Source organism: Ambystoma mexicanum, chromosome 6p (genome assembly GCF_040938575.1).
Source record: "Ambystoma mexicanum isolate Mex_15411 chromosome 6p, UKY_AmexF1_1, whole genome shotgun sequence".
NCBI classification, from domain to species: domain Eukaryota; kingdom Metazoa; phylum Chordata; class Amphibia; order Caudata; family Ambystomatidae; genus Ambystoma; species Ambystoma mexicanum.
Window position 1 is genome coordinate 1159749225 of NC_090935.1, and position 24320 is coordinate 1159773544.

Consider the following 24320-nt stretch of genomic DNA (forward strand, 5'->3'; position numbering starts at 1 on the left):
GTTCTCTAGGGGCCCTAAACCTAAGATTATGCATTGGGTAATGGGCTCTGAGAGACTGGCCCTAGTAACATCCTTGATATACTTGGGATATACCCTGAGTAACAAGGCCTCTATGGTTATGTGGAGGGATTGTCTTTATCGCTATAGATGAAAACATTTGTCCAAACTAAAAATAGACATAAGGATAACTTGTCTAAAGTGGAAAGAATAGCTCTAAAAGATCTAGCTGATAATAGGACTTTTGTGATCAAACCCTCAGATAAGGGTGGAGGAGTGGTTTTATGGGGCACAGAAATGTACCGGGCCGAAGTAAAAAACCAACTTGAAAGAATTATTTTCTACAAACCTCTACCTTGTGATATGTCAAGTATCCTGGTCTTGCGCGGAGGTAGCACGTACACCTGCCTCCCCGTTGGGTCTTGGTGCCTGGACTATGACCACCACAGGCTGCCGCGACCCGCCGGGGAAAGAGGGTTAGGGTCCGCTGGATTGGATGGGTAAGGGGGAGTAGGGTAACCGGGTTGAATTTAGGGAAGGGAATTGGGTGGGTGAGGATAGGGATGGGTAGGGTAGGGTAGGCAAGGATGAGTAGTTCCAAGGCTCCCTCCTGGGTGCCTTCGATGTTTTGTCTCCGCCTACTCACTCTTGCATACATCAAATGGTATCCCTTTAGTGGTTTACACTCTAGTCTTGACACACTGAAGCCTGTAACATTCCCTTGGAAACAAGATTCCAGATTGCATAAACACCCTTGTGTTTCACATCACTTAGGCATATCCCCCACAATGGATAGCAACTATACACATGATCGTTGGGAGTCACAACCATACATGCAATGCTTTACAGTTTTTAGCAGCACTTAGCTCTGAATAATGCTGGCGATGTGGCGAGAGAGTTCCGCTACAGGCTTGGATTCTATGATTCTTGATTCGCTACCAAACGGGAGCGCCGCTACAAAAGAATAAAAGCATGTATGAGTTTTACGTTGCGCACTTGCCAAGTCACACTTCCAGTTCCCACTGAATGCGGGCCAAAGATCAGTGCCGGAGTCTCGACACCCACACACACACTCTTTACTATGATGGGCCTTCGGCCCCGTTAACTAGAAACATCCGAAAACGAGCTTCGTAGTGCTCGTAACACTCTTTTGAAGTCCGGGGAGGTGAATGAAATAAGGTTTCATTCTCCGGAGCCCCAGCTACGGTTCCCCGCTCAATCAGCCCACAGTCTAACTCAGCGGATGATAACAAGGTTTTTGCACTTATCTCTAGCGTTGCGCGGGGCCTGCAGGGGAAGCAGGCGGGGTGTGGCCCCGCGAATCGCTGCCTGCAGGAGCCTCCGGGACATGCGTCCGAGTACTGCGGTGTTCTCGAGCGCAAGCGAGGCTTCCAATTTCTGTTGTGCGGAAGCTGGGGCGGTGTCCGGAGCGCAATGCGCATGCGCGGAGGCCGTTTCGCCGTCCTGAAGGGTTCTGGAGGCTTTTGGCCACATGAGCCTCCTGGGTAATGTAGTCCTTTGGCGTCCTTGCGCCCCCAGAGGGCTTTATGTCTTACTGCGAGACTCCTCCTGCACATAACACAAAGCAGGGTCCTGAAATACAGGCATTTCTTATGCTTGGACATATTGACAACATGTTTTACCATTGAACATTGTTTACTTTGAGCACCACTGGTCCCTATTACATGTGGAACCCTGACATGATCCCACACCTAGGACCCGAGATGAAATGGCGAGCCTGATGAATCACGCAGAAGGGTGGATCGACACCGATGAAAGAGCCTTCTTGATAAAAGAACATCCTATTACACCGGCCTTCTATTGTTTACCGAAGATTCACAAACATCATAAAGTTCCCCCAGGGCGACCCATTGTGGCGGCCATTGGGTGTATTTTAGAACCCCTGTAGGTTTACACTGATTTCTTTTTGAGGCCCTTTGTTAAAACTATGCGCTCGTATATTCAGGACACAACTCAGATGATTAAAATATTAGATACAATAGTTGTGGCGCCCACAGACATCTTAGTGACCTTGGATGTAGAGGCGTTGTATACTAGTATCCCTCAGATGAAGTGTGTCAAAACTATGGGACAATATTTGGAAAAAAGGAGAGACAAGACGGTACCAACAGCATTCATTTTAGAGTGCATCAGACTTGCTCTTACCAACAATTTCTTCATTGAGGAAGATACGTTTTATTTGCAACATCGGACAAGTATGGGTTCCAGTTTCGCGCCAGATCTCGCGAATCTGTTTATGGATGACTTGGAAATACGCTCAGTTTATGCGGATCACAACCCCTTTAAGCACCTTATGAAGACCTGGGTGCGCTATATTGACGACGTCTTTATGTTGTGGGGATGTACCGAAAGAGAACTTCACTCATTTGTTACCTGAGTTAATAACCAAGAGGAGTGTATCAATTTCACCATGAGTTCGAACCAGAAGATCATCTCCTTTCTGGATCTTGAAATTTTCAAAGAGACAGAGGGCAAACTGGGTACTACCTTGTTCAGGAAAGCTACAGATAAAAATACCTTGTTACTGTTTGAAAGTTTCCATCCACAATCTCTGCGACAAAACTTGCCTTTTGGCCAGTTCCTACAGGTCAGAAGAAACTGTACACACAAGGAAGACTTTGAGGTTAACAGCAAAGAATTAACAACTAGATTAAAGGCAAGAGGCTACCCACCATATATAGTACGCAGATCTATGAAAAGAGCTAAAAACACTCCAAGAAACAGTTGCCTGATACCACAACCACGAGTCACGGAGGATAAGATCACTTGTGTTTCTACATTCTCCCCGATAAGTAGTGAGCTGCGGAGATGTATATTGAAAAATTGGAATCTCATTAACACTGGAGATTTTGCAATTAGCAAGCCACGTTTTGCGTTTCGACGTATGCCAAATTTGAGAGACAAACTCGTACATACATACAGAGCACCGACCAAAGATATATCTAACAGTCAATTGACGTTGTGGAACTTACCCCCGGTGGTCAGCCATTTCCCCTGCGGGAAATGCTCCGTCTGCAAACTAACATCTAACATGAAACATGTAGACCTGAAAGGGAGAAAATGGGAACTAAAGCATTTCACAAATTGTAACTCATAATGGGTAGTGTATGGGATTAAATGCCCATGTGGCTTGTTATATATTGGCAAAACTAAGAGACCAATCCGTCAATCTGTGAACACAGATCCTGTGTTAAGAATCAGGTACCTGACAAACCTTTAGTGGCACATTTTAAGAATGCCCATCATGGAGTGCAAGATATCATCTATTGGTTCATCATAGAAGTAATACTGGCTCAACCTAGAGGTGGTAACCGAGATCTAAAGCTAAGACAAGCTGAACAGAAATGGATATACTCCCTAGACACCGTAAAGAATGGATTAAACATTTCTATTGAATGGTCTCTTTATTCATCACAAAAAGTAAAAAAGACATAGGGGCGGTTATTTTGACCATTACACAAGTTTTTGGTTAAATAAGGCAATATCTAATGTAAGGAAATATATGGGAAACGAGTGATTAACAGTCTTGGTACTTATTCCCCAAGAAATACTGCAGTATCACATTTTTGAACGTCATGTTCACCACTGATTGCGGGTGGCTGTGGTATATGACACACTATTTGGAAAAAGTTATTGCAGGGAGATATGCTATCTGGTTTCGCATGCAAAAAGAGTAACCAGCGTCCGGCGTTCCAAAATCTTTTACAGGATATGCCCACAGCAAGATGGCCGCGGGTCACGTGACATTGTGGCATGTGACTATGCGGTGCATTACTGAATAATACAAAAAATATGAATGGTATTGGATGTTGATAGAGCGGCGAGACGGCACTATTCACTTTGTAGACAGGATATCTCCAGAGCAACATAGTTGCGAGTCACGTGATGCGTTGACACGTAAATGCGTGCGCGCACCACGTAACATTACTATATCCGCTATTTAAGACGGACCAATCCGTGAATAGGCTCGCCACACTGCCGAGAAGCAGTTGACATTAGCGAGCGGGACGGAAAGCTGCAGTTTAAATCACTGAGGTAAGACACAGGCATTAGGCACATGTCAAGTTACGAGACATTTAGAAGGGAACTGATTTTTGTTTCCCGTTTTGTTTACTATTATGATTTAGATCACGGCCAGTACAGCCACGCTATAGGCGAGGAAAAACGAAGCCCTCCTCGCATAAATTGAAGCAATTTGAATTGCATGGGTAAGCCATTTCTTTTCAAGTTGGAATTTTCGAGACGAACATTGGGAAACCAGTTAGTCATCACAGACCCTTGTTTATATTACAGAGTGAGACCGTGTATGAAATAGGAGACGGTCGATGGTCTGTGAAAAAGATAAAGAACACAATTGGGAGGTAGCTGCACCTGCATGGCAGACATATAAGTTACTTTAATAAGTGAATAACAGTTGAAGATTCAACAAGAGGTGAGCATCCAGAAGGTGTGACTCACAAATGATTGAGAAACGAGTAGAGAGGGGTAAAATGACATCATACAAGTACCCCCATAGATAACCTTCCATGTTAGATTTATGAAATGAAAACCCTAGAGGGTAAATGTGGAATTATTTATACAGGATATAAAAGAAAATGAATTATGCCCAGTGGTCAATAACGATATCACTTAAAAATGAATATATCCCTGCTGCCTATATAAATAACAGAGATGAAGTTGTCATAGATGTATTACAGTACTTCTTTTGCACAAAAAGTTGTAAAACCATGTTTTTAAGTCGAGTTGTTTGTTTGTTTTTTAGAGAGATTGCAAATTATGGTATACCACTCAGTGTGTGAAAACCAGAACATGAACTAAGCCCGAGTGCCCTGATGACAGCACCAACAGGATACGCAATAGGGAATATTTGCCTTGCTTGTCTTTTAAGAGATAAATGTCTATGTTGGTTCTAGAAACACATTGTTGTATCAAGTGTTGGCACATTCCTTCTTTGCCCGTATAAATTCGGAAGGGCATAAACAAGAACGGTGACTCCTTGTGGAGGATACACCATAGAAAGGCAGAAACAAGGTGTCTGATGATTTTGTTATGCATCTAGTGGAAATGCACACACAATAATATGTGGTTAAGTATGTGTTTTGAACAAATGTATGTGTTGTTTTAATATTGTATATTCGAATTGATATGTTGTGATAAATATTAAAAGATGTATATTTTCTTAACAACTACATGGTCAAGAGCTCTTGTTTTGGGGTAAAAAATGCATAGGATTTAATATGTATACATCTAGGGTAGCTCACTCGGTGCGGTAAGGGAAGGAAGCTGATTTGTGGGATTCTTTGTTGATTTTGGGATTGTCTTTATGCTAAAATTAGAATACTTGCTCCTCAAATGAAATGTCTGTTTGCAAGAATGTGCACATTTTCTATTTTGCCTTTTTGATTTTACCTGGCTAAAATGGAACCAATTCTGTTGTATGGACTGGATATATGTCTACTAGATGTAGGGAACATGCTAATTATAATCCAAGGATAATTATGGAAGGCAGTGCTGAATTTATCTTTGGCAATTCCTAATTCGTTTATCAGGCATGAACTTTGACTTCCCTGAAGATACGTCTAATGTGGAGAAAACTGTCGACCCATAGGTAAGTCCAGTACCCTGAGGCAAATTCTTTATACAGGGATTTGAATCGTATAATGATGGAAGAGTCTATTATGTCCATTAACTACTTCAAGGGTCGGATGCATGATGTGCTAATATTAATTGGGAGCTCTGAAGATGAGTTACTATACAGACCAGGGGTTGTAAAAAGAAGACTGTTTGGGTTCAATTAGGTGGAGACGATGGAAAGTATTGGCACATACTTTTCATACACGGAATAAGGTCATTTATTCATAAGACACCATTCCGTTGCACCTTCAACATTTTCGTTGTTGTCAGGCCCACCTTCCTATGCTTCCGGTTGAATCAATTCCATTCTAGGGAAAGGGTAAAATACTGGAAAAACCCACAGGCACGGAGCACCGTATTATATTGAACATTTTTGTAATGCTACTGATCTGAAAAACTTTGAATCACTGGCTCACTGTTTGCCCGTTCTTTATTAAAGCAGGCTTAGTTGTTTTAAGGACAAAGGCTGCAGTGACTTTGAATTTGCAATTAATTTATTTTGGTGCAGATTAATGTGGGGAGATAATGTGTCATTGATTTTAGCTTTGAATACTTTTTAATATATGTACTGGATCAACTGACAGGAACCTGGTGATATTTGTTTTATTATTATGTATATTTAACGCCTTGGTTTTATATTTTTATATTTTCGTGATTGCTGTGATCTTATTTGTTGTATAAGTCTGTTTGGTGTTGTGTAAGGTTTGTTTTAAACCAATATCACAACAAAAAATAAAGAGCGAGTGAGTTACTTGTGGGTCTGGCTGCGACTCTGCTCTAGTATTGCAGACCCTGTATGCACGTTGTGTACCTGTAGAAGAAAAAGCATTTGCTGCACGCATTTATCAATGTAAAAATTCTGACTATGCTATGCAAGGAGCAAGTTCTATTATATTAAAACATACCCTGAGGTACAATATCATCAAAACTCTAGTTATCTCCCTATACATTGACCTTGGGGAAATACTCACTGCAACGTCTTTGGACTTGATCAACATCTTTCAAACTAACGTGAGAAAGCTTTTACACTCTATTCAATCAACTGAGGAAGAACTCATTTGGAGAGCAGCAAAGACTATGTTTAAACTGTTCACCATGGACTGGTTCATTATGATTGAACGTTAGGATTTCTTTATTAGATATAAGGAATATGCCTAATTTCGAAGGAAAACCGAGCACTTACTGAAATAAGTTAATCTCTTTCTCTGTAAATAAACTGTGAAGTTTGTTTGCGGTCCCATCTAAACCATCTCCCAACGTTAGAACGGATGGGCCGTTTGAAATCTGCGGTAACTCCTTCCCTGTGCTGTAGACTTTATGAATGTTGATTCTCTCCCGAAACACTGAAACATTTTTTCTTTTTTGTCCTAAAATTACTAACATCAGTTCATCATTTCAAATCGAAGGTTCTGGAAGGAATTGGCCAATTGGGGGCTGTGTTTTGGGCACAACTCAGATTTTTGTTTTGTGGCTTTTTATTGGAAACGTTTAGGCTGCTTGGTGAAGGTTTGTAATTGTCGCTTTATGTATCCAACGTTGACAATTCTATAGGGTATTGTGTTTTTTCTTGAAATAATTTTTACGTACTTGTATTAACTTATTGTTTAACATAGTCTAATAGTTTTAAGCCTTTCATGAAAACTTGGTGAAAGGTTGAATCTAGTTTTTGAAACCATAGCACAATAAAAGAAATTTAAAAAAAATCACAATGTAGTTGGCATACCCACACTTAACAATTCACACAGATGCTTACTTAAAATAAAGAAACCTGTATGTATACTGTGAAATTTAGTATGGTTCATATGGTGTAGTCCAATGTTTCTTGGGCTTGCTGTATGTCAATGTTAAATGTAAAACGGTTAAGGATTTAACCTATAATAGCAAAAGTATTTTTAAAACAAAATAATAAATACTGGTTGATTCACTAATGATTTGACAAAGAAAGGCTAGTCTGCTATAATGGTTTTCTTTCATTTAGGTTCCATAGATTCACATGCTAGATTGAATGCGTTTCTCTTTATCCATTGAGGTTGTAGTAAACTCTGAAGTAGTCAGGTTTTTAATCTGTGTCATTAGGAGTCATACTTGCAGCTTACCCTGGTGATTCTATAAAAGTAAAACACATTGCCATCTAGGGATTCTTCTTCTCTGGAAGTATAAACAAGAAGGCAAAAAACCACAATGAGCTTGAGAAGGAGGGTTGTATGTCAATTTACCAGATTCACATACAGCCCTGCCTACATTATACCAAAGCTGGAACCATTTTTACAGGTCGGTAATTTTATCCAGCATTGAATATTCTTTTAAGCCACATTAGTTTGCTATATTACCGGCAATGCGACCTCCAGATATTGGGTACTGAGTAAGGCTGGACGAACCGCCACCCAGCCTTGCTCGTAGCTTGAAACTAATCCAGGTGTCGGGATTCTGTAGTCTCACAGGGCTTTCTGGCATCCCAAGGCAGTGCTCAAATCCCACAGGGCTGTCTAGCATCCCAAGGCAGTACTCCACCCCACACATGGATTCAGAGGCGCTCAGTCTTGTTCAGTGGGCCAATCAGAACCACCTCATCTCCCAGCAACATCCAGTGCGCTCTGAGGGAATGGGGAGGCACTATAAAGATTCCTGGTCACTTCCAAATTCCCTTTGTGGATTATATTTGGTTGTAATAGCAGGAATGTATATGGCATATCCACATCTTGTGTTTTTGTATTTTTTGAAGTGTTGGACAGTCTTTTTTGCCAGTGTTTTAGCTTTTAGTGGTTTCCGATAACCTATTTTCACACCTTTCTGCGTGTGTTCCTTTTTTACCTTAACTTCGACACATAAATAGTTTAAAACAACCAATATTTTTTCCAAGTACTCCCACATTCCTTCCCCGATCATCCCACAAAACCAGAAAAAAAGCCCTTTGTAGTCCCAAACCCATTTGGCTTTGTGTTTGTCCTGTTCGGTAATGTGGGAATTGTGCGACTTCTTCTGTTTCCCTTACTGTGCTTTTTACCCAAAGATTATTTTTTTTAATTCTCTTTGTATTCGTGATTGTTTGTGAAACCTAAAAATATCTCCATGTTTGTATGTGTGTATGTGTGAGTAAGATAATCCTTCTTGTGGTTTAGTCCCCTTCGTTTGTGTGCCTTCCATGTAAATCTGTTTGTTTGCCTGGTCTTTCTGACAAATAAATGGGAGTTATGAAGCAGTAATTGCCTTTGTGTTTGTAGGGGGAAGTATTGAAAGCAGAGGTTTACTTCCTGACCAAAACTGATGTTAAGTACCAGGAGGTGGTGCAGGGCTCAAGCTTTGCAATCACTCCTAGCAATTGGCCACTGATAATTGACTCTTGGCGAGTAAGATATTGGTGCTATATGTAGAATCGAAGTGGCCTGTGACTTTTTATGGCTGGCTCGTAGCTTGGAATTTGTAATTTCGAATGGATTGTGTCCTCCAACGCATTTCACATCTTTGACATGTAATGTCCACAGCTGTGCACTTCGGAAACTTTTCGGCAGAGGGCGTCCTGCATCGATGGCGTCGGGTCCATGTCCCTCGAAGGCCTCCGTCGAGGGCGACGTCACAGGATGTTATAAATAGGACATGCGACTCCCGTAGCCTCAGTTACGTTTTTCTGCAAACATGTTAACTTCGTGAGACTCGGCGCACCTCGTGTATTTTATCGTAGAAGATGTCTTTCTCTTCGACCCCTCCGACTCCGCGGTCTGGCTTTAAGACCTGCCGGGACTGCAAGTCGAATATGTCGCTCACTGACACCCACCGCATTTGTTTGTGGTGCCTGGGGGAGTCACACAACACAGACAACTGCTCGAAATGCCAATCGCTGACTGCCAAGGCCTTGCAGGAGTGGAAGGGGAAGCTACAGGTAGGTAGGGGCTCAAAGCCTGTTAAGTCCCGTGCTTCCAAGTGCAAGTCCAAGGGGGTTTCCACTGACGACTTGAGGGGTGACTCTCCGCGTCGGAACGATTCTTGGGGATCTCGGTCCCGGAGTGGTTCCCACCACTCGTCTTCCTCGTCCCGGCACTCGAGGAAGCGCCATCACCGGTCACCTTCCCCGTCCTCCTCGGAGGACGGTGCCTCGAGGAAGGTTACGTGCACTACAAAGTCCTCGACTCTGGAGAAATGGGCAGCGTTTAAGAAATCTATGATGGCGATTTTTCAATCGCAGGACACTGGTCCCGTCATGCCTTCTAACGAAGCCGGCCTGGATCGGTCTCGTTCCGTGGCTCGCACGCCTTCTGGTTCGCAACGCAACACACATCGGGAACCGTCGAGGTCCCGTACGGACAAGGAATCAAAAGGTCGCAAGAGACGTGTCTCTAGGTCTCGGTCCTCATCTCCAGCGAAACCGCAGCAACCTCTTGAGGGTTTGGGGCCTGCGTCGACTCGTTCGGCGCTGTGTCCGTCTGATTCGGACATCAAGGCCTTGCCGTCGTATCAACCTACAAGGCCGTCGGCACCTGTGTTGACGTGAAGCCTTCGGCGTCACGACATCGAGGTTGTCGACGCTCTCGGCGTCGAAGCCTTTGGCGCCTTCAGGGATTTTTTTCTCAATTTGCCGTTGGAGTACCTGGATATCGTGGATCCTTAAGGAAGGCTACATGGAAGTCGGTGAGGCCGGTTCTGGCCTCCAGGCCCTCTTCTGTCCCCAGACCTGGGTTTCAACCCCCTCTGGATTATATTTTTGAAGAGGAGGAAAGGTCTGAGGTTGAGGAACCTGGTGACCTTGATGATGCTTCACTTTTTTCTGTTGACGGTCACTTGGAGGAGTTGAGGCAGACCCTCCATGATGCAAGTGGACTGGACACTTCCCCGGAAGTGGAGTTTGGTAGACCTGAGCCTTCTTATAGGAGACTCATGGCGCGAGTCACATACTATCTGGGCTGGTCTAGTCCTCCTGGAGACTTTGTCCAGGATGATCTGACGGACATCTTGGATCAAAGTCCATTCTCTGACCCGGTTTTGCCATTTCATCTTACCTTGCAGAAAAGGGTGGCAGCTGCTTGGCAGTCCCCGGAATCTCCTCCGGCTGTTACTAAGTCTTTAACCAAGAAATACTGTTCTTTTCCGTTAGCGACCCCAGCTATCTATCTGCTCACGCCACTCCCGAGAGTTTGGTGGTTCAGGCGGCTACGGCCACCTCGAGGCAGGCTGCGTACCCTACCATCCCTCTTGATAGTATTCTCTGCTGGGAGCATGGCCCTGAAATCGGCCAACTCCACGTGTGCCTTGGCAAGGTTTTCACACACTCTGTGGAATTGTTTCTTTGGCGGCTGAGCATATTCCCGAGGGGGAAAAAAGGGATGGGTTCCTTGCTCTCTTGCAGGACGACAAGGATGCCATTTGTGAATCCGTTCAGTCTGGTTTGGATACGGCCGACCATGTTAGTCGATCCCTAGCTGCGAGCACCGTTATCCGCAGATTTGCGTGGTTGCAGAAGTCGGGTTTTGCTCCGGATGTGCAGGCCCGTCTTCTCAACATGCCCTTTGATGGCGCACATTTGTTTGGCAGGAAGGCTGACGAGAGTTTAAGAGGTTAAGGCCTCAAAGCTGCGGCAAAATCTTTAAGCGCTGCGGTGCGTCAACCTCCCGCCTTTTCGTCCTAGGGGACAGCAGTGGAGGGGAGGTTACTTTCATTACTACTTTTTTAGAACGAGAGGGGCCGCCAGTCAAAGGGGCCAGCGAAAAAGTGCCCGTGGTTGTCGGGGAAATGGTGGTGCCAAAGCCGCTCAGACAGCTGCCTCTTTGCCTTCAGGCACTGCCGCAGCTGCTTCCAAACAGTCGTGAGGCCATATGCCATGGTTCGCCGGTTGGGGGCAGACTGTCGCAGCATCTCGAAGAATGGCGTGCCATTACTTCAGATGCGTGGGTTCTGGATACTATAGCCCACGGCTACTGCCTTCCGTTTCTTCAGCAGCCTCGCGACAATCCACCGGGGAAACACTCTTTGAAGCTTCCGGACCTGCTCCTTGCGCAGGAAATTTTGAGCCTGCTGGAGAAAGGTGCTATAGAACTGGTGCCTGATACTCGCTGGTCTCTCATTGCATACCTCCATAAATCATCTATGCCTGAATTTTTTCATACATTTGAAGCACACTTAACATCAGTTCACTTATGTAATGGAGATTGTTTGAATCGACTTTGTTGTGTTCCTCTGTTATATATTTCTCACAAGTTATATGTACAGATTGTATACGTTTTTGTTACCAATCCACTGACTGATGGGCGTTTATTTGATAATATTTTTCAGTTCAATTAGGCTCAGGAAGAAGAGGAAAGAAACTCGAAACGCATTAGCCGAATATATTGAATACCTGGATGCTTTCCTTTGTCATTTCTCTATAATAATTTTTGTGTATTTGAAAAACATATTTATTCTTTGTTTTATTAAATTTGTACATTGTATTTGATAATTGGATCGTCATTTAATACCATTTAATACATCCTCTTATGATGATTTTTTAATTGTCTATGGACGTTACACTATAGTGTGCAGGAGACGGGAGGGACCCAAGTCTGGTTCCTCTTCCTCCTGCCAAGATCATCCTTTCTTCCCCTGCACCTTTTATTATTTTTGAATATTGCAAAATTGATATATATTAAGAATATTTGAGAATCGCTAGTGTGCACCATTCCCCCAGAATAGCAGATATAGAACTGGTGCCTGTAGCGGAGAGGAACAAGGGATGGTATTCCCCTTTTTTTTGATCCCAAAGAAAGACTGGGGATTGAGGCCCATCATGGACTTGCGTTGGTTGAACAAACTTCTCAGGAATGACAAGTTCAAGATGAGAACGAGTAACTAAGTCCTCCAGGCCCTTCAACTTCGAGATTGGTTGGTGTCTCTGGACCTCAAGGATGCTTACTTTCATATGCCGACATCCCGCACACAGGAAGTACCTGAGGTTTGCGGCTGGCGACTCGCACTTTCAGTTTCGGGTCCTGCCATTCGGATTGACCTCCGCCCGAGGGTCTTCACCAAGCTAATGGTGGTGGTGGCAGCGTATCTCAGGCGAGGGGGGGGGGGGTTCACGTCTACCCCTACCTGGACAACTGGCTGATCCGAGCGCGCTCTCCCGAGCTGGCGTTGGATCATCTCGGTGTCACCTGCTGCAACCTCCACAAGCTGGGCTTCTCCCTGAATTTCAAGAAGTCGCATCTGACACCTTCCCAACAGCTACAGTACATCAGGGCTGTTCTCGACTTGGGGAAGTGTTCGCCTCCCAAGGTAAGGGCCCATCACATTGTGCAGATGGTGGACAAGTTTCAACATGCCCAGAGTCTCCCGGCTTTCGAATTCTTAAGGTTGCTCCGCCTCATGGCATCCTGCATTTTTCTGGTGTCAGAGGCCAGGTTGTGCATGAGATCCCTGCAATGGGTCCTCAAGATGCAGTGGTCGCAGTTCTCCGGCAAGATAACGGATCCCATTGAGATTCCTCTCTCGGTCTCCCAGGATCTTCTGTGGTGGGCCAACGAAGGGAACCTGATGAGGGGGGAACTGTTTTGTCAACCGTGGCCGGAGGTGACTCTAGTGACGGATGCTTCCCTCACAGGATGGGGCACTCATGCCAACGACTTGACCGCCCGCGGTCGTTGGTCTCCGCCTGAGTCCAAACGCCACATCAATCTGTTAGAGATGAGGGCCATCAGGCTAGCCCTGAAGGCTTTTCTGCCCTCTGTACGGGCGAAGAGTGACCTGATCATGACGGACAACACACTGGCCATGCATTACCTGAACAAAAAAGGGGGCGGGGGGTAGGGTCACTTCCGTTGTGCAGAGAGGCAATGCAGCTCTGGTTCTGGGCCGTCCCAGCAGGAAATTTCGATCTCAGCAGTTCATCTGGCCGGAGATGAAAATGCAGCAGCGGACGCTCTGAGCAGGCAGAGCATGATCTTTCACGAGTGGGAGTTGGCTCAGTTCGCCCTTTTGGGAACCCCGCAAGTGGATCTCTTCACCACCAGTGTCAACCGGAAGTTCGAGAGATTCTGCTCAAGGGAATTTCCTCCAAGAAGAGCCTAAGGAGACGCGTTTGTGGTGGATTAGTCATTCCCACTGCTGTACGCGTTTCCTCCAGTCCCCGTCATTCCACAAGTGTTGCGGAGGTTACGGAGGTTTGGTTCCCATATGATCCTCATTGCTCCGGATTGGGCCAGGAGAGCGTGGTACCCGGACCTTCTAGAAATGTCCATCTGCCCTCCACGCCGTCTTCCCTACCGAGATGATCTGCTCTTGCACGCGCGAGTGGGGGGGGCGGGGATCAGGTTCTCAATCCAGAGGTCAAGACTCTCAACCTTCACGCTTGGTATCTGAAAGGTTGAGGTATAAGGATTGGGACCTCCCACATGACTTAATGGAGGTGTTGCTTTCGGTCAGGCGGCCTGCAACAAAATCCCTGTACCGTTGCTGTTGGAGTAAGTTCTGCTGCAGCGGTCACAATGTTGATCCTTTTCAGTGCTCCATTCCTATAGTTTTGTCTTTACTTTCTTTGGCCCACACGGGGCCTTCAAGTGGGTACCATTAAGGGTTACCTGGCGGCGCTGTCTATCTTTAAGCGCTTGTCTGAAGAATGTTCTTACTTTAAGATTGCTTTGATTTCTCCGTTTCTTAAAGCACTGACTAATGTATTCCCGCTGTTTCCTTTCCAGGTGCTGGTTTGGGATTTGAATTTGGTTTTGAAATTTCTCATGGGTGCTCCGTTTGAACCTTTGCACTCTAGTCCTTTGAGATTACTGTCATTCAAGACTGTGTTCTTAGTTGCAGATACTTCCTCTCGCAGAGTGAGTGAATTACAGGCACTTTCATCTAAGCCACCCTTTAATGTGATTCATAAGGACAGGGTTGTACTGCGGGTACGTCCCTCTTTTCTACCTAAGGTAATCTCTGAATATCATTTGAGTCAAAAGATGGTTCTTCCATCTTTCTACCCTCCTCCTCATCCTGGTAAGTAAGAGGAGCAAATTCATCAGTTGGATCATAGGAGAGCTCTGAGCTTTTACATTTCTAGGATGTCCAGGGTCAGAGTGGACGATCAACTCTTTGTAGGATATGCTGGGCACCGATTGGGCCAGGCTGTTAGCAAACAGACCTTGTCCAGGTGGATTATCCTCACCATTACAGAGTGTTACCGATTGGCGGGTAAGGACCCTCCTGAAGGGTTGCGAGCTCATTCCACCAGGGGCGTGGCTACTTCCACAGCCCTCCAGCGGGAGTTTCCTGTTAGGAATATTTGTGATGCAGCCACATGGGCTTCGATCCACACCTTTGTTAAACATTACTCCCTGGATACAATCCATGGCCAGGATATGGCCTTTGGGAAGGCGGTTCTTTATTCCACAATCTAATTGGGCACTCGAAATTATTTTCCCTCCTCCATTTACTGGTACTGCTTTGGGAGTCTGTCAAAGATGTGGAATATGTTGGAGGACAATCCATTCGAAGAACAAGTTACTTGCCAACTGGTAACGTTCTTTCAACTGGATGTTCCTCCAACGTATTCCACATCGTCCTCCCGGCCTGCCCCTCTGGAGAATTTCCTATGCAATTGCTGCTTACGTTTCCTCAAGGCTATGTGCAGTCAAGCAGGAAGGAGACTGGTGCCACACGTTCTGAGGGAAAAAACTTAAACTGAGGCTATGGGCGCCGTGCGTCCTATTTATAACATTCGGTGACGTTGCCCTCGACAGAGGCCTTCGAGGGACATCAACCCAATGTCATCGACGCAGGACGCCCTCTACTGAAAAAGTTTCCGAAGCGTAAAGCTGTGGACATTACATGTCAAAGATGTGGAATACGTTGGAGGAACATCCAGTCAAAAGAACGTTACCAGTTGGTAAAAAACTTGTTCTTTTTTTTCTTCCATTTATTTTTACTCCCTACCTGGGTTTTGCATACCTTGTTTTTGGTGTACCTACTGCCGTTTTACAGGCAATACCTAGAGCCCACAATTTCTGACAGCATGTCACCTCAAAATAGTTTTTTTATGATAGAGTATGGTGCAATTGCAAATATCCACAACTAACTCCTAACAGGAGCGTCGAAAACATTGTTTTATTTAAGGCATTTCTTTGTTTCTCCCCACAGACAAAGTTAATCGCATTAGGCAGTTCGATAACCTGATGAACCTAAAAGAGGATAAACTACGATCACGATTCAGAGACACTTACAATGCTGTGATCTGGTTACGAGAGAACAAAGACAAATTTAAGCGAAATGTCTGTAAACCCATTATGCTAGAGGTGAGTTTTTTTTTTTTTTTGCTGAGGGTGCTACCTACTTTACTAAAAATATCTTTGTTCTAGAACTGTTATAATTTGCTTTCTGCAACAGTAAAATGCTAACACTGTTGAAATGTAATTTCTGAAGAGTGGCTATAGATGGGTGTTTTTTTGTTGTTGTATGGAACCTGAGACATCAGAGGAAACTATTGAATGTCAAATACGATGCAAGATATTTTTCTATGATAAGTATTTTATTCCATCCAATGAAGGTATTTTTTTTCATAGTTTTGCCAGGTCTATTGGGTTTGCAAGCAATTCTTTTTGTACCTTAATGTTATGGAAATGTGATTTCGCCTCTTGCTAATGCAGGCCTACTTTTGAACGTCCAGACAGATGCACATTATATAGATAAACCAAATTGTACTGAAGCGCTTTGTTGCCCCTCTTTGGTGATTTTCTGATGGATCTGTATGACCAACAAAGATAGCAAGTACCCATTTTCCTTCACTGGGATGTAGATTACCTTTTTTGATGTTCATACTGTTAATTTGACAAAGAAGCTATTATGTATTAAATACAACTGGCAAAGTTTAGTATTCCCCTTCCTGAGCCACACTGATGTTTCATTGCGAGTTTGTCAAGATATTTGTCACTCACAGACTTGGGTCAGGCACCTTTGTCAGTCAGGCTGTCTCAGGGCTTGGATGCTAAAGATTAACTTCAAGACTTCCTGTTTTACTGTTGTAGGAAGTCTAAAAATGAAGAGGCCACTGACAAAAAATGAGAACACCCTGATAAGTGCACGACATTCTTCTGCTCTGCCTAGAGTCGAAGGTGCAGGAACTCTGCAGACACCTAACTGCAGTTCCTCTGATGCAAGGGGAGCATTGAGATACCTTTTGTGTACACTAGTTGCAAAATATGTAACTACTACTTATTTAAAAAATAAACATGATAACAGAACAACATCTCTTTTACACCAAATATCAGCAGCAGTGCAAGATCATTGAAGAAATTGAGTGCAGGGCATACGATCGCTGCCACCTGCACATTTGTTGTTCCTCAAACAGGTAAAACAGCACCAAATCATGGTCCACAGCAATAGTGGCCAAGTCAAAAAGGCTGTGGCAAGTAGCAGACCCCTCAGTGTACCTGGCGATCACTCTACTGTAAAATGTAGAATGATCAATGACTGAGTTCCTTCATTGCCAAGCAAAGAGATTGACAGATGTTTCAGACCTTTTGTATGCCCTCAAAACGACTTCAGAGGAAAGCCAACCCTTATAGCACTGCTTGTGATGGTTGTGGCATAAACAAGGGCACAAATGGAGATCAAGAAAACCTTCCATCGCTGCAGGGCACTTGAATACATCTTCAGAAAGCTATTGTCCAGCATGGGGAAAACTGTCTTCTGCCTGCAGCAAAATAAAATGCATTGCCATCATCCCAGAAGAGGGCTTTGCTGAAACAATGCAGTTGCCCTTGCTCGACCATAGAGAATATGTCCGGAAACTTGGAGATGACCTGCAAAATACCATACTCCTGTCCAAGACAAAGAATAACTGGAGGTACCATCTATCCCTCTATACTCGGAAAGATCATTGGTATCAAAGTCCTCCTGTTGACCGACTGAGTGTTCCTGTACACAGTGATAACCCCCACAAACTGTTTGACGAGAAATTCAAAGGAGAGGTCACCAATCTGGTGCTCCCCAGCACTCTCCCCAAGTATTGTCTGGACCTGAAATTAACCTCCATGGACGGTTCCAGGCCAAGACACACTACAAAAGAAGAAAGAAGTCTTTGTAGCTGCCACAGGTTGCCCATATTAGGTTGTAAACACCTGGCGAGTTTTAAGATAAAACTTAAACCTGGCACCCCAGACAAGTCCTGTTGCTTCACGGCACCAGTAGTGACATCAAAGCAGAGAGCATAATGAATTTCCATTCTCTTTCAGCTACAGTCTTGGCAAGCTAATCTGATTCAAGCACAGGATCCATTATAAACCAGAGGGATCAAAACATTTACATATCGTGGCCAACATCATTGTAATCCTATTTTTAGTAGCTGCATCTAAAAATAAGGACAAACAATTTGAAAATCAACCAAGAATTATGATCGAATTCTTTGAAAAGTTGAGGTGGTTAAACAGCAAAACAAGCAAATTCGTCTCCCCGTACAGCAAGTTGACATTTTTGTTCAACAAATACTACCCTCTGATAGAACTGACCAATGATCCACTATTGAGAAGCACTTTCATTACGCCGTTTGTCACCTTCCGATTTGTTTTGCATATCCCATTAGGTTAACCAGAGCAGCAACAGTAATCCAATACCTTGTGGGGCAGAATTTCAAGAGAATTCACAACCTACTTTCTTCCAGGAGGACATCCTGGTCTTTTTCAAAAACAGGATTAAAAAAAAGAGGTGCACCAACAAACTCTTTAGATTCTACTCTGCATCTTGCAGACTAAAGGCCCCACTGTCAAAGAGAAATGCAAACTCTCCTGCCAGAAAGTGGACTACCTAGGCGATAGAATATTAGCTTCCAGTGTAAAGACAAAGATGGACTTTATTGTAGTGGTAAAGAATGCCAGCCCTCACCCCAACCCCCTCCAGAAACAACTAAAAGATTAAATGACCTTGTTCCTTGAGTTGTGTGTTTTATTCCCAATTTGTATGGAATTGCACCAAAAGAGCACAGCCTATGCTTCCACTCCTAACAAAATGACTTGCTTATGGGCTCAACCAGCAGGCTGCATCCACAGGCACACAGGACCATCTCCCAGGTGTCGAAACCAAAACAATTTAATTTCTACAAGAGCACACTAGTCAGAATTGACGCCAGAAGCAAAGGCTTGTGAACCATGCTATCCCAAACGAGCACACATTTTACGTTTGCCACCCAGGCACTGAAGGACCCAGAGAAGAAATGCTCCACATTGAAAAGGAAGCCTTTGCATGCGATGATGGGTCTGAAATGTGAGACAGATACATAGGTATAGTTTTCTCTCGTTGTCATTTTATTAAATAAAAAATGTAGTGAGACAAACGCCTATCTTTCCTTAGCCTAACAAGGAGATCCCTACCTAACAAACTAAGACTTATGAAAAAGGACCAAATGCCCCAAAAGTATCTGACCCTCAAACTAATAAACACAATAACATTATACAGGAATTGTTGAGCTGTTTTAAACTCCACAAAATAACATATACATTCAAACTCAAAAGCTATAAACATTAATCCTTGTGACCAGGTTTGGATTCCTTTCCCCTGGATCAATTTATAATCCTCTGGAACAAAGTTCAGTTTCAAGAAAGTTCTGTTCAATAACAGAGTTCCACGCAATGTAGGATATAAAGTCTTTTCCAGTCAATATATCCTTTCACTTGGCAAAGTGACTGTTAGGGAGAATTCTCTCTTTAGGCTGAATTTCCTAACCTAGTGAGTCCCCCAGCAGCTTTGCTGGATTTCTGGAGTTTGTTTTTTTCTCCTGCCAAGAGTGAGACTCTTTTTCTCCCACTCTTGGACATGATTTATGGTGTTCCTTTGACTGTTAATGTGTTTTATGGGCCATGGGGTCCTTTACTCCATAGGGTCTCATGTGTTTTTATTATGTGTGTTACACAGCACCCTCCGTGCAGTAACACAGGGGTGTCATAGTGACCCCCCACCATAGACTCCATACCCTGGGACTGACTACTGTCTCCCAGGGCATGTAGTCACCATTGGCTTTACTAGTCCCAAATTATTAACAGAAACCAGTACAAACCATCATATTGTGGATGTACTGGTCGGGGCAATTCGATTACCCCGGGGTCTGTTAGTCGAGGGGGCACGTCTCCGTCCCCCCTGATCGAGTTTTGGCTGGTGGCAGTGGAAACTACTTTTTATATTCAACCGCGAATATTTTCCTATGGGATTTTCCCATTGTTCGAGGCTACCAATTTTAATTATTTAATTCTCATAGCCTCGAACATACCGCCGGTTTATTTAATTAATATTAATTCGCCGGTTGGTATTTTTTGCCAGGACTCGATTCTAAAATGGCTTCTGTGTTCTCTTCTGTGACTCCAACCCAAGTCGAGCCCTTTGTTCCACTTTTTGGCGGGCTTCTCCACAGAAGCCTCCAAAAGTGGTGCCACTCTGTCTGGGTACCACAGGTGGTGTGGGAGGGGGTTTAGGCACCCTGGACCGAGTTACCTTGGTAACTCAAGTCGCACTCTTGTGTGATTGGCACAAGTGGTGAGCCGGCCGGCTCACCACTTAGCATGTTTGATTGACATCTAGGCTGAGTTGCCACAGGACCTGAGAATCCGACGAGGGAGAAGCTGAGCCGACCTACCACGACGACACCACCGGTGGAGCCGTGCGGAACCAACTCGCCACTTCCCGACGACAGAGAAGATCTCCCGGCTGGAGAGGCTTCTTCCCCTGACTGGTGGGCACAACCCGTTTTTACCTTCTTTCTTCGCACCTCAGACCGGTTTGTGGTCGAACTTCCCGTGCCAAGCACCCCGGCGGCCGGATAGCCACTCACCACTGAACCGCGAATCAACGGACCGCTCCTTGTACCTGAGAAACTCTGCGGCTGGTTTCTTCCCTGGCAGTGCAACGGACTCCTGTCTTCCTCCACGACGAGATCCTCTCTTCCCCCGGACAAAGCACCGACTTGCATCCGCTTCCAGGAACAACTGCCCCCGCTGGATTCTTCTCACCACTTTAAGGTACCGTGTCTGCCAGGCCTCCCTTTCTAAAGATTGCTACAAGGTAATAATAACTCCTTAACCTTGTGGACTGGGCTGGCCGCCTTGACCCTCTAACTGGTCCCTTTCTTTGGTCCAACTCCTTTTTTTGCCTTCCTCTCTTGTTATGTTCTTGTAAAAAGTGTTGATCTGTTTCAATTTGTTCTCTGCTTTTCTCTCCCTTTTAAAAACGAACTATTAGAGTGCCATCTACCTTAAGCGGTCACCGCTGTCTGAAAATAAGTGTGGCTTTACTTAAGACTTGTCTAATATTCTTTTAAGGGAGTGTATATCTTTTAGTGACCGTGTTTCTGAATTGCTTACTATTAGTGCCTGTGTGTTTTTCTAGATGTGGTTTTTAAATAAATAATTATATCTCTTTTACACCAAGCCCTAGTCAGTGTTTACTTGTTCTATTGTGTTCTCTTGACCTATTGTGAATACTCTGTATACTGCCTAACTCTTCTTGAGGGAAGTCTGACTGCTCAGCCACAGCTACCAATCTGTGTGAATGTGTGTGAATCTGTGTGGTACAGACTGCTACCAAGTGGGTTTACTGCCAAACACCTGTAGTCTTAAATCTTTTGCAGTGGTCCCAGAGGGAACTGCACAGGTTTCTGCCCAACAGTGACTATCCTACTTCCAAAGGTTTGCCAACAAAACAATTGTTGATGTTTCCACAACCTCCTTTTTGGTACACTAAAAGTCTCTTTCTCCAAGAATAAATTCAGAAATCAAATGCAGGAGTTATTTTCTCCAAAGACCAATCATTTTTTAGAACATCATACTTTTTCTTTATAAGTAACACTTTGGTCAGTGTGGTTCAACAATCACTTTCGGTTATGCAACAGTTTATCAAAACAAGATGATGCAATTGACACTTTTCCTTTTTTTGCCAGGATAAAACTCCTACTACTACTACTACAATGTGTGCTCTGTGGTAAGGCTTGTTCTAAACTCTCCACACTAGAATCATCAATAGCGAGATTTGAACCAACAACTGCTTCTCTGCTCAGTCTTTTGACTACAAACACAGTTGGCTTACATCCTCTTCCAAATGGATATTTCACAAAAATATAATGATTCTCTTGTTGGTCTGTTTGCCTTGGGCAATGCAGGTTACAGTTCTCTCCCACTTGATCACTTTTGCAAGGAGGGTTTTGCTCCTGCGTTCTTTGATTTCTGTCTGTACATCCGTTTGGCTGCTGGCAATGTGATTCACAACTTTTTCTCCCTGGACATCTTTCTGGGAGTATTATATCCAAATTGCCTTGGTATCACTCTGTCTTTTCTGGCTTTGGCAATGTGAGTTACAATATTCCCTACTCTGAATCCCTTGCTGGGAGAGTTGTGCCCAGTTTGCCTTAATTCAATTGTTCGGTATTCAAAATAATCATTCTCCAGCATGGGGTCTGGCATGGATTCACATGCTCATGAATATTCCCCGTCGTCAGGCTGGGAATCCTCGGTAAAGAAAAAATCAGTTTGTTTAGTTTTTGAACTGTCTTTCTACTAGTAACCAATCACTGGTTTCTGGGTCATACTGCCCCCAGCCAATGACTGCCCTCTACCTAAGCCCCTCCTCTGGCAGCCATCCTCAGATTTTTACTGCACGTCCAAGTGTTGGGAGTCCTAGTACTATATCTCTCGAGGGCGAAGTTTTCATCGAGTACGCTTCTTGGAGGATTCCAGAAGACCTTGAGGCCTACCCTGTGGACATGGCCCAGGACAAAGGAAACTTGACTCCCGGATTCAAGCTGTTCAGGAACTACCCTGGATGCGGATTGCAGAATGTATTCAAGGAGGACGAGCATTCTAGATGGCTCTACTGCCTTCACGAAGACAAAACACACGGGGAGAAGGACTGTGCGTTTTGCAAGAACATGTCGGAGCGGACCATGAGGGATCGGCGGGTCCGCCTCACCAACTGGCTGAAAGGGAAAAGCCCAGCGGTAGGTGAGAAGAAGAGGTCCGAGCTGTCTTCTAAGTCCTTTGAGGGGGCTCCGGTGACGGGGGCCCAACAGAAGGCTAAGCACCGCGAGTCCACGGGCACTGGGAGCGCCGAATGGTCGGGCTCCTCAGCTGCCAGGCAGGGCGCACTTTCACCGACGCCATCAACCACGAGCCAACGCTCTGGCTCGGGGAAGAGAAAATCCGAGAACCCGGGTAAGCTTCTGGAGAAGCCCCGGTCGATCCCGACGGAAGCAGCCGAGGGGGAGCGAGGCGGTGACCCACACCCCCAAGGTGAAGGCCTCAAGCGTGCCAAAAGTCGTGAAGGCCCTGATTCACCCGGCTATGGCCTCTATCGAGGGAGTCGTGGCGGCCCTGGCGAAGCCTGTGGAGGCTACCCCAGTGGAGATGACCTTGGGGCCCAGAGTTTCCCTGCCACCGCGGAGGGAATCCCCTTTTCAGCCCATTGATAAAACCCCCGTGAAGACCCCGGTGGAAAAAGAGGGGGGTGGCGGTGGCCGTTGCGGACACGCATACAGCCTCTGAGGAGGAGCTGGTTTGAAGTCATGCAGGACCTCAACAAGAGGCTTGAGGAGGTCCGGTCCCACGGGAGGAATACCGGGGAGGCGGACGAAGAGAGCGACGGTGGTGCCGACGAGGCTCCTGTGGAGGAGGAGCAACCATCGCGCCCGTCGCAGCCAGTGCCCGAGCCTCAGGACAACTCGGTGGCCATTTTGATGGCAATCCAAACCTTATGCACGGAGATAAGGACGAGGTTGCCTCTACCCCCAACGGACGACCCAGCAGAACCGGGCCCATCTGGAAGCCCTCCAAACAAGCGGAGGAGAGTTCATCCCCCCACCACCCTTCCAACCCTTGCGGCCCGCTCAGCCTTCATCTCCTTCGCCTGGTCCTAGGGATGACACGGGAACAGATACGGCCACGACAGGGATGGATGACGACAGTGGTGGCGACAGGGTGGGCCTTCCATCACCACCCCCTCGGGCCTGCCTGCCCGACGAAATTGGCTCCTTCCACGCCATGATTTCCAGGGCATCCAAGCTTTTCCAGCTCTGCCCCGAAGAAAAGAAGAAGGAAGGCTTCCTCTATCAACGGTGCAAGGTCAAGAGGAAGACGGTCCTCGCGGTGCCGCTGCTTGACGACATCTGGGACGAGGGACTTGCTGAAGAACCCGTCCACAACGCCTGCCAAGAAGGATCGGTACGAGAAGAAGTACTAGGTCCCCGATTCCGCCCCTTTGTGTCTTAGGGCACAGCCGACCCCCGGATTCGGTCATCTCGGCGGCGGCCAAGAAGAAAGCGGCCGTGGCGACAGCTTCGACTTTAACCTCCCCACATGACAGCGAGGGAAAGAGACTGGACACCATGGGACAACGAGTCATCTCATCCGCGGCGACAACAATTAAGGCGGCCAACACCCTAGCGATTGTGCCCCGCTACGACAGGGAGTTGTGGTACAAGATCGCCCCCCTGCTGGACTTCCTACCGGTCAACAAGAGGGCGGAGGCCCTGGGGATCCTACAGGAAGGTGAGGTGGTGTCGGACCACGCCGTAACGGTGGCCACGGACATCATGGACACCGGGTTCTGCCAATTGGGCAACAGTGTTTGCCTTCGACGGCGGGGATGGCTCAAGGCAACAGATTTCCGCCAGGATGTGCAAACCAGAGTTCTGGACATGCCCTTCGACGGGGAACAACCTGTTTGGAAAGACAGTGGATGAGTCA

The 24320-nt window shown here is 45.5% G+C and overlaps 1 protein-coding gene across 1 annotated transcript in view; it reads left to right on the forward strand.

The window, feature by feature from the left end:
* The window catches only part of SMC5 (structural maintenance of chromosomes 5), a 1384551-nt gene that overhangs the window by 444991 nt on the left and 915240 nt on the right, over positions 1-24320 (forward strand). The window contains exon 10 of the mRNA XM_069625793.1: positions 15745-15899. Coding sequence (XP_069481894.1) covers positions 15745-15899 — 155 coding nt within the window. The remainder of the gene's footprint in view (positions 1-15744; positions 15900-24320) is intronic.